Genomic DNA, 12151 nt, shown 5'->3' on the forward strand with positions numbered 1-12151 from the left:
TTCAGAAAAATAATGAAAAAAGAGGAAGTTAGAAATAAAGAGTGTTGGCAAGTACAAGAGTGCTTATTAAGTGCATATTACTCTCTGATATCCCACTGGAGAACCATATGCAACCTAAGATCAGTGAAAAATGAGACGCTAAAGTTTCTCACCACACCTGTTTCCACTTTTTATATTTTATGAAATCATCACCTAGATACTATTTTTATTACATTGTAGAATGCTTTCAATTAATATACTAATGTACATAAGTCACATTTATAAACTTTCCCTTCTTTTCATGTTCAAAGGAATTTTAAAGTATCCCTTTGTATTTGTTTTAATGTATAACAAAACTTTTCATAGAAATATATTTTCCATATATTACACCTTTATATCTCAAAACCATTTATCTCTTACTACTTTCATCTCACAACATTTCATTCCTTCATTCTCACAAAACCTATTACATATAATAAAATTTAATGAAATTTAATGAAAATTTAATAAAAATGTCTGCTTAAAATGTTTAGTTAGGATTGTCTTTATTCAAAGTTGTTATTAATTAATGAAATGCAATGGAAAAGATGGATGTTCTTAACACAGGAAGACAAGTTTTCAAAGAGAGTTGGTTAGACTGGAAAAGCTCATTTAAAGGAGCAAATTTTTTCCTCCTTCATTTAAATGGAAAAGAAGATTGTAAACAAAATGACTTATACTGGCCTCATGAAAAGTGTCTCAAAATGAATTACCAGAGAATTTAAGACATCAGTTTTAAAAAAAAGTTACAAATTCATTGACCTTCATGGCTGAGGGAAACACTTTTCTTGAAGTCCCCAATATTATAATCTAAGAGGGCAGTGAAGGGTTTGTCAAGAGTTTGAATAAGATCACATTTGAAACGAAATTGATACAAAATATATTTATTAAACTGAGGTCATAGGAACGTGTGCTACGCAAAACACACACACAACACACAGAAAGTTTCCAGCTTTCTAAGGCATTTTGCATTCTAAAATCCTATTATATCTGTGCTTTCTGTGAATTAGTAAAATTATATAATCATATTAGGTTATTATATTATTTTTTAAAATATAAAACATGGCCATTAGAAATATTTCAAACTAATAATCCTCACCTTTGATTTTAACAAACCTAGAAAACAGAAAGGCTAATTTAAAACATTTTCTTAAGAGATAAATAAATCTAAGGAAATGTACCTATTGCAGTTATTAAAAGTTTCTCACAGTAGTAGTCTATAATATTCCTATAGTAAGTTATTTATGTAGGAAACATTGAAAATGAATGAGAAAAAGAGAAAAAATTCTTACCTGGGCAACATATGCAGAATCTGATATCAGGGAGAAACTATCCATCTCTCCTCGGCTTATATATGTTTGAAGAAGGATATTTATTTTTCCATAACTATTTTCTACACCTCCAGGAGCAGAGAGTTCACAGAAATTGTTCAATAAAACATCTAACTCCTCTATTTCTTCTTCTCTGACCTATGGGGGAAAAATCTTTAAGAATAACTAGGGAATGATTTTTAAGAAAAGTCACTACAAATTTCAACCTACATTATTCATTTTTGAAAAAAAAAATCCATGTTTCCTCTTTAAATGCTATTTAAAGCACACACACTATTGTTAATAAAATGTTTTTTGATATGGTCTTAATACTTATAAAATTACATTATTATTTATCACCAATATTAGGGTTGCCATTGACATACAAAAATTTGATATGCCACAAAAACAATCTTCTGACCTCACTATCCTTCAGCTGATGAGATTTCATTTTTTATTTGACCAGAGTAAAACTTCTGTCTATCTTGATTAGGGCAATCTTGAATTGACACTGAATGCATTCATTATAGTCATATATTTTTCACATTGTGTAATACAGTCACACCTCAAGACTGTGAAGTACTATGACTCCTGGTATTAAAGCTTTCACTGTTAATAAAATTAAGTAATAATACAAGTAAAGAAAAAGTTCATATCCAAAGGTGTGAATAAAACATGACATCTATGTTATCTTTAATTTATTATGTTATTACAGTATTATACAGTATATAGTATATTATATGGTATATTGTAGTATTGTAAAACAAAACCTACATTTGCATTCTTTGTTATTTCCTAATGGTTTCTGTTAACACAATACCTATTTAAAAGAAGCAGATATTTGAATTTGATAGTTCAGGGTCAACATATGATGTCATGATGTGAGAACAAATAACACTGGAGTTACATAATTTTGGTAGATTGAAGCAATTTCCCATACTCTAAGATACTGCCTGTTATTCCATTTATATTTTCCTGGAATAAGAATTCTATTTTTTAAGATAAGGTTTAAATACCTACATATACATAAGCGGTTCCAACTGCAAATAATCTTACCTTAATTTGCTCAAATTCTTCAGCTTTAGATACTATAGCAAGGATATCTCCCTCTGTTTTATGAGCATCAAAGAGTTCATTGAAGGTCTACCAATGAAATTTTAATATTTAATTATTATTTTAAAGAAAAGTTCTATCTAGTAATTTAAATGATTAAATATCAATTAGAATTTTTATTAGACTGTACACACACACACACACACACACACACACACACACACACACACACACACACATACCCCTTCTAAGTTCAATGTACATAGAATATTCTTTATTACCTAGATCGCAGTTTTAGAAGCATCACCTCATTCACTTATATAAGGCTAATATCCATTTCTAAAACATGCATTAGCTAGGAGATCTCCATAAGTACAAAAATTTATTTAAATTTTCTAACAGAGCCATTGTAAGATCATTAAGAATTTGCATCATGCTGGTCAGGGTCCTGACATATGAAATAAATACTATTAGTCCAACACTTGCCAACTTAAATGTCCCATAAAATTAAAAATGAAACAACTAGGGACATATAGCTTGTCTACTGTTGCCAAAGGCTTTGAAAATTTTACTAAGAAGGCCACGTGGGATACTTTGGAGCAAATGAAAACAATAACAAATTGGCACAAAGGAAATAGGTATTAGAGGTGGCCTGGAGGCAACATTAGAAATACTTTTTATTTTTTTTTTACAACTGTGTAATAATAGCAGTAATAATAACTTAGAATGACATCGTGCTTTCAGGTTCACAAAGCACACTTTCACACCAACGCTGTGAAAGATACTATAAACATTATTATCTTCATGTTACAAATGAAGATGGTCAGGTATAGAGAGATCAAATATGTCACCATGGTCCTGTAAGCTCCTCTGTTTTACAGGCAAGATGAGAACTCAGCTTCTTCCTGACTCCAAATGCATTTTGTTCTTTTTATTATACCACACTACCTTTCTACTGTGCTCTGTGGTTTAAAAAGTGCTCTTACATTTAATTCATTCCCACAACCCAACACATAATGGATGAGCAACATAAAGTAATCGACAATCTGTCAGAAAGTGATTGAGTTGGTGAGAAAAGTCGTGATTAAGCTAAGGAAAATCCATAGTTAGCTATAAACTATTGGGAAAGAGTAATAAAATAATGTAATATGATGACATCATAAAAAGATACAAGCACAATAAAAAATCAGAAATTGATTCTCAAGAGGCTGAAAGAAAACTGGTAAAAACATTAGGATATCCTCTGAAATGCAGAACATGTATAGACATATGATAAAACATGGCTACATACAGCGGTGATGCAAATGTATAGAGATATAATCCACACACTCTGCCAATGCTGTCAAATACATTTCATGATATTTGACCCTATGTTTTGGCATTGGGCACTGGGACATTCCTGGGACCAACTGAGTGGCTAGTACCAGCAGCAGTAAGGCATCTAAGTCTCTAATCAATTCATCAAACAATCAATAAGCATCTAGTAAAAAAAACTACAACTTTCCAAGCACTAGGCCACCTTCTGGGAATATAAATACAAGAGTGAGACAATGTCCACATTTACTGGGGGAGAGGTGGGGCCATGGAATTCAATATATTCAAAATCAAGTAAGTACCAAATGTATACAAAACAAATATTGATTAGGGGTAACACTGACACACAGAGACACAGACAGACAGACAGACACACATACACACACAGTTTGACTTAGGACAAAGAATTAAACATCCTGCATTTGGGGCTATTCATCTTTAGGATACCACCTATCTGAAATCTGACCAGCAACTGACGTACCAATAGTTCATAGCCTCTTGGATTCAGATGCCCGATTATCACCTAGTTAACAGACTTGACCTGAAGTGTTCAAATTATGGTTAATCTCTTTCCATGTCAGCCTAGCTGCCTATGTCTCTTTTTTACTTCAGCCATAAAATTTTCTCCAATTATTGGTACTTGAGGTTGCACGTGAAACATGGGTTGTGGTCTATTCAGCCAAAAATATCACCAAGCAGAGAATTTTGTAGTAAGGTACTATGCTCCTGTACTCCTTGCTAGACTAGTGCCTAAGAAAGCAGATACAGTCAGCCGCCAGACCATGAAGCTTTTCCAGTTTTGTAGAACTTATCAAGGCTTGCACCTTCACATCAAGGGATATTGAAAGAACAGCACAGTGGCTAAAAAGCTGCACTGAATTCAGGAGAATTGGGATTCAAGCTCTGTCTTAGCACAGAGGGGCTCTGGCATACAGGATAAATCACCCCACTACTTAGGGCCCCAGGCAACTCTTTAAGACTTCCAATTAAACAGCAGAGGCTGAACTGTCAGAATGATTTTGCTCATTAGTAGTTCCCTATAACAAAAGAAATCACAGGCCTAGTACAAAAAAAGCATTTCTGAAAAATGCTTATTTCAACCTTTTCTCTTAAACAGGGAAATATAGGAAAAGGGCTAGGTTATTAATAAATATATTACTGATGCTAGGGAAGATGGTCTATCCATATCAGATCTTAAATTGTATTATAAAGTAGCAATCATCAAAATTACTCGGTACTGGCTAAGAAACAGAGTGGTGGATCAGTGGAATAGGTTAGCTACACAAGACGCAATAGTCAGAGACTATAGTAATCTACTGTTTGATAAACCAAAAACTCCAGCTTCTGGGATAAGAACTCACTATTTGACAAAAAGTGCTGGGAAAACTAGAAAAGATTATGGCAGAAACTAGGTATAGACCAACATCTTTACCCCCTATACTGAGAAAAGGTCAAAATGGGTATATGACTTAGATATAAAGGCTGATACTATAAGTAAACCAAGAGAGCAAGGAATAGTTTATTTTTCAGATTTATAGAGAATGGAAGAATTTATGACCAAACAAGAGAAAGAGATGTTATGAAATGCAAAATGGATAATTCTGATTACATTAAAGTGAAAAGCTTTTGCACAAACAAACCCAATGCAACCAAGATTAGGAGGGAAGTAAAAAATTGGGAAAGAATTTTTACAAATAGTACCTCTGATAAAGGCCTCATTTCTAAAATACACAGAAAACTGAATCAAATTTATAAGAATGCAAGTCATTCCCCAACTGATAAACGGTCAAAGGATATGGACAGAAAGTTTTCAGATGAAGAAATTAAAGCTATCTATGGTCATATGAAAAAATGATCTAAATAAATGTATTACTGAAATTTTATTTACTATACTATACCTCAATGGTGTTGTATTTGATATAGTAGTGGCTAGCAGTCCTGCCCAAATCTGTCGAAGAAAAATATCCAGTCCGTTCTTCAAAACGAATCATGCGGGCTTTGTCCAGCTTTCGTCCAACTTCGATGACTAACTGTTCTCGATGTTTCTCTAATGTTGGGTCCATCTACAGAAGATGGACACACAAAGTGAATGATGAAATGTCATTTTTATTGGACGTGGATTTTCAAATAGTTAATTAAAACAATTATCTAATTTTATTACTGGCATCTTATTAGTTAGAAGACTAGGAGAAACCTTTCCTTTCTACCACTACTTAAGAAATGTATGTTTTATAACTTTATAGCTTTATTTGTGTAATCACTGAAAAAAGTTACATTATAACCATGAACTATAAAAAAAGAAATTTACATTCAGAAATTATTCACTTCTATATTGTGACTATGGCTATAATAATCCTTTAAAACATAAAATTAAAATTTGGTAAATCAATGGTTGATCTGTTCCATTGGGCAGTCTTCAAATTTTGATATATTTAAACATGGTACCTTGCACACAGTAACTTGATGAATGTCTGTCAAACTGAATAGAGAATAAATACTTTGCATTTTTCTTCTACCATTTAACCAAATAAGAACTTTAAAAATTGTAACATTCTTCTTCTCTCTCGAGGAGAAATTATAGTTTGGGTTGCCTTCTAGGGTGTAGACTACATTGTTATTTATCCAAGTCATAAGAAAATGAATGTTAATTCTCTGAAGTACAATATATTACCTCACCATTTTCCCCTAATTGCTGATGGATACCTTTTGTCTGCGGAGACAGTATAGCTAGTATTTATATAGCACTTTAAAGTTTGCAAAGTATTTAACAAACATGAACTCATTTGATCCTCACAATAACCCTGTGAGGTAAGTGTGGTAATTATTGCCATTTCATAGATGAAGAAACTGAGTCACCTAGAGGTTAAATGTCTTGTTTAGAATTACAAAGCTAATCAGGATCTAAGGCTGGACTGGAACTCACGTATTTCTGACTCCAGAAACTATGCTCTAGGGCATACTACTAGTACTACTACTGCTATTGGCTAGTTAGCATTTATAGAGCACTTTAAGATTTACAAAGAACTTTATAAATATTAACTCGTGATCATCACAACAGTGCTGGGAAATAGATGCTGTTAATAATTGCATTTTACAGACACTAAAGCAGAGAGAAGCTCAGTGTTTTGTCTAGGGTCACACAGTCAGTAAGTGTCTGGGGCAGGATCTGAATTCACCCACCCTGACTCCAGGTCCCAATACTCAACCTACTGTATCACCCAACTGCTTTAAATGACTAAGGATGAAGCAGTAGTAACTACTATTTTGAACTGATACACTCATCAACAAGTCTTTCTTTTATTCTTGAAAACTTTAACCAAAACTGTAGAAACACAATCTGTACACATGGTGGAGAGGCAGCCTGATATATAGAGGGCTAGCAGTTAGATCTGAGTTCATGTTCAGTCTCTGATGCACAGTGGATGTATGTTCTGGGCAAATTGCTTAATCTCTCTAGTAATCCAGCCAATTTTAAAATGTTAAATTATGGTGTAAGTGCTGATCTGCAGTGGTTGAGTTTCCTCACTGACATTTCCCTAAACCAATGACATCACAGATTTGGGCTGTGTGTGTGTGTGTGTGTGTGTGTGTGTGTTGTGTGTGTATGTGTGACAGAGACAGATAGAGAGACAGAGACAGAAGGACAGAGAAAGACAGGAGAGGGGAAAGGGGGAAGAAAGACAAAAGGGGAGAGAGGAAATGGGGGAACAGAAGAGAGACAGGAAGGAACAGAGAAACAAAGACATACATACACAGGGATTACAGAAAATAGTGACTTCATAGAGCAGTGGAATAGGTTAGGTACTCAAAACACAGTACTCAATGAATATAGCAATCTACTGTTTGATAAACCCACTGTCTGACAAAAATTGCTGGGAAAACTGGATAATAAAGTGGCAGAAATTGGGCATAGACCAATGCCTCCCACCATACACAAGAATAAAGTCCAAATGGGTCCATGATGTAGGTATGAAGATTGATACTATAAACAAATCAGGGGAGCAAGGAATAGTGTATTTGTCAGATTTATGCAGAACGGAGAAATTTTTGACAAAAAGAAGAGATAGAGAACATTATGAAGTTCAAAATGGATAATTTTGATTACATTAAACTGAAAAGTTTTTGCATCAAACAAACAAACCCAATGCAAACAATATTAGGAGGGAAGCAGAAAACTGGGAAAGAATTTTTGTAACTAGTGTCTGTGATAAAGACCTCATTTCTAAAAATATATAGAGAACTGAGTCAAATGTACAAGAATACAAGTCGTTCCGCAATTGATAAATGGCCAAAGGACATGAACAGGCAGTTTTCAGAGGGAGAAATTAAAGCTATCTATAGTCACATGAAAAAATGCTCTAAATCATTATTGATTAGAGAGGTGCAAATCAAAACAACTCTGAAGTACCACATCACACCTATCAGATCGGCTAACATGACAAAATAAGAAGATGATAAATGTTGGAGAAGATGTGGAAGAGATGGAACACTAATTCATTGCTGGTGGAGTTGGGAGTAGATCCAACCATTCTGGAGAGCAATTTGGAACTATGCCCAAAGGGACACAAAAATGTGCATACCCTTTGACCCACCAATATCACTTCTGGGACTGTATCCCAAAGAGATCATAGAAATGGGAAAGGGTCCTACATGTACAAAAATATTTATAGCAGCTCTCTTTGTGGTGGACAAAAACTGGAAATCAAGGGGATGCCCATCAATTGGGGAATGGCAGAACAAGCTGTGGTATATGAATGTAATGGAATATTATTGTGTTATAAGAAAGGATGAACATGAAGATTTCAGAGAGGCCTGGAAAGACTTATATGAACTGATGCTGGGTGAAAGGAACAGAACCAGGAGAACTTTGTACATAGCAACAACCACAGTCAGCAAGGAATTTTTCTGGTAGAATTAGTACTTTGTAGCAATGCAAGGACTTAAAAAATTCCCATAGAAAACAGTTCTTTATTGGAAAGAAATTTGATTTTAATCTATCATTAGGGAATATTTAAAATTATGGCTCCAAAGAAAAGACAAACTTTCTTTTTCTCCTCAAGTCATGTAGATCACAAAACTCTATGAACCACCAAGAGATGGTTCACATTCTGTGCTCAAATCCAACCATATGATAAGACATTAGAAAAAACCCCAAAAAACTTGATCTCAATTCTAAAATTCTTAGAAAATGAAATCTCATTACCTGTTATCTCTTAATTATGGATTGTGTATTAAGAATGGACTTGAAAAGAAAGTACTATGTGTAGCATAAACCTATTTTTTTCAAAGTTCTGCTAGGTTTTCTATTTTGACATTTCAGAAACTGAAACTCTAATAAGTAGTAGAAAAACAATAAAATTTTAAATTGTGGAAATAAAAACAGGTAACTTGTTGATCATTAGTATACTTATTTAGCAGTACTGCTGGATAAAAGTTTCGAGAAAGGAGTCGACAGACAACAAAATTTCCTTTGTACTTTTGATTAAAGATGAAAAATCTTTCCTTCATCTAGGCACATACCTGTTTTCAGATGAAGCAGCAATAGCAAATATTTAGCCACATATCATGAATAGATTACAGAACCAAAAAGCAGATCTGCTTTTTAAAAAAATGCATTTTATACCTGATAGGCTTTGTGACTGATGCCATATACTAATGGATTTGCTCTCATCCGTACATAAAGATAAGTGTAACTTATCCACTTCACTGCTTCTTCCACATTAGTAACTGTTCCCAGAGCAATCTGCAAGTCCAAATATGACAAAAATTAAATATGTTATAAGCATAAAATCAAGAATATTTATTCATAAGCAAAGTGTTTAAATCAAATATACCTCTAAAGAAAATGAACGATTTATAAGCATTTCTCTTAATATTGAAAAGAAACTCCATCTCAGTTTGAAAATGCAATAATAAGCATGCTGTTTTCAAAATGAAAGAGTGGTGACTATGGAATCCAAGGATTTGGGTTCTAATAACAGTTCTGCCACTTCTTAACTATATGAATGGACAAGTCACTCAAAGGACAGCACTACAGTTTCCTCATCTATTAAATGAGGGTATAAGACTAGATGACCTATTATCTTCCTTCTAACTCTTAATCTTCGACTTTATATTTGGTTAATAATGTTTTTCAAATTGAGAATATAAGACATTTTTGGCATTCATTATTAAAATGTTATACTCAAAAATGAATTAAAAAAATAAAAAGTTTTAAACCTATAAATGACTTAACTTCACTATAACATACCATCTTTAAGTTTAGACTTCTTTACTGTATCTATATAGTCATCACAGATTATGCCACTAATTTCCCTTTCTGAGACTCACATACATATCACCTTTTAAGATATTATGTAAAAGTTTTATGAAAAAAACTGAGCAAAGTACACTGAAGCTGTCATAATTACTCTAGATAGTATTTTATTAGGATGGGCATATAAAATAGTTTTTATTGGAATTCTCTTCACTAAATATACAAATTATACACACACACACACACACACATACATATAGTCTCTAAATTTTACCAAAATAACAGAAATGTTTATTCTTCAGTTTTTATAGCTGGATATAATTTTTATCAGAAAAAATATGCATTTCAAACAAGATCAATTTTAAAGTTCATGTTTTATTTTTTAATTGCCAGTCTGAAGCAAAATGTAGTTCCTGATTTAGTTTTAAATCAATGATTTACACTTCATATATTTTTTGCAATTCATGGAAAACTTTTCTGGCCTGGATTTGTGCTTTCATGAACGCAGACAACTTCTTTCTACCAATTCAGATCATTAACTGTTTTGTAAGTTAGTCTTAAAGTGTTGCCTGGAGGTTGAGTTGAACTAAGTTTTCTTGACTCCAAGGCCATCTCTCAATCTACCACACCATAATGTCACTTAATAAAAATAATTTCATGAAAAATACTAACTTTAAAAAAGTAACTTAATTTGGAACTTATCAATTCTGACAGCTCCAAAATACGTAGAAATGCATTTTTAGACAACACAGAAGACTCAGAGAACCACAAAATATATATACACTAATAAAATGATTATGATAGCAACAGCATATAAAGACAACAGATATACAAGTAATCACTTTCCCTTTAATTAAGGTTTTCCATTTATTTTTTTAAAAATGCATCAATATAATGTATATGTGATTGTTCAGTAATTTTCTCCTCACAACAAAAGTTACTCTGTCAAACTCTCAAACATTTTGTGACTATTCACTGATATTCATAAATATATGTTCCAAAATATCCAAAAGAATATATTTCTAAAATGGATAATATTAATACAAATAAAGGAGCTATGTAATGATATCAATGTATTTCTTAAAATACTTTAACTACTATTCACCAGTAAAAGGGATTAAGAGAAATGGCAGGAAGAATTAGAGAAAATACATTACACACACACACACACACACACACACACACACACACACACACACTTTCATCTACTGCAAAAAATATGATTTCAAAACCACAAGTAGGAACACTCATTTGCATCAAATTTGACAAAATGGAAGGATAATTTATAATTTTGTTCTCTTAAGGACTTCCTTACAGTAAGGGAGTATTAAATTCTAGAGTGGGTTACAACAAGAGAAGCTATACAATTTCATTCCCTAGAGAGCTTAAATAATAGGACAGACATTCATTTGTCTGGATTGCTTTAAGGGAAATAAGTTTGAAGACAAGGTTAAAAGACCAGATGCTTTCTTCATCTTCAGTTCTTTTCCAAACTTGTAACTGAAAGCTATAAAATGTTTTCTTACCATGGAGTATATTAATACATTTAAAAATAATAAACCACTCTAAAATTAGACAATTTTTAAAATAACAACAAAAAATTACCATGCTCTTAATATCAAAGGGTGGAAAAAAATCAAGAATTAAAAAAAAAATACAGTTGCAAACAATAATGATAAAAGAACAGGGGGAATACACTACAGACTTAGCAGAAATACACAAAAGAAGACTTCTGGATATTTACAATAAAAGAAATGTTATCTACTCAATGATAAAATTATTACGGTGCATTTTTAGACATCAATCCTTGATCGCCACCTAGTGACAAAAATCAATAACTATTTCTAAATAGTTTAAATGTATTTTATTTAAATAAAAATGTAAATGCATTTAAATATACTTGTCTGATGAAATCTAAACTATTTTACAATGCCTTCCTGTAATGAAACTTAGAAAAGTCATAATTTGTTACCTTGTTAAACAAAGTAGTATAATCAATTGATCTTATGTAAAAAGCAAACGTTATACTTCATAACTAATTTAATTTTAAAATGCAGTGAAAGAAACTTGGTTTTAAATTAAAAAAAAAAAAATAGAAATTACAAATTTATCTAGTACCACCTTCAGTCTACAACAAAAATTACCCCCAGGCTTTCTGGATTTCTAAGCTTTAAAAAGAGAAGTAACAGAAGGAGAAGTC

The 12151-nt window shown here is 32.4% G+C and overlaps 1 protein-coding gene across 4 annotated transcripts in view; it reads right to left on the minus strand.

The window, feature by feature from the left end:
* The window catches only part of ASCC3 (activating signal cointegrator 1 complex subunit 3), a 400644-nt gene that overhangs the window by 164734 nt on the left and 223759 nt on the right, over window positions 1-12151 (minus strand). For all 4 annotated transcript variants that reach the window (XM_072642929.1, XM_072642932.1, XM_072642930.1 and 1 more), the window contains 4 exons: window positions 9319-9438; window positions 5594-5758; window positions 2385-2471; window positions 1311-1487 (listed from right to left, as the gene is read on the minus strand). In XM_072642929.1, the coding sequence (XP_072499030.1) occupies window positions 1311-1487; window positions 2385-2471; window positions 5594-5758; window positions 9319-9438 (549 nt within the window). The remainder of the gene's footprint in view (window positions 1-1310; window positions 1488-2384; window positions 2472-5593; window positions 5759-9318; window positions 9439-12151) is intronic.

This window comes from Notamacropus eugenii, chromosome 2 (genome assembly GCF_028372415.1).
Source record: "Notamacropus eugenii isolate mMacEug1 chromosome 2, mMacEug1.pri_v2, whole genome shotgun sequence".
Lineage (NCBI taxonomy): Eukaryota > Metazoa > Chordata > Mammalia > Diprotodontia > Macropodidae > Notamacropus > Notamacropus eugenii.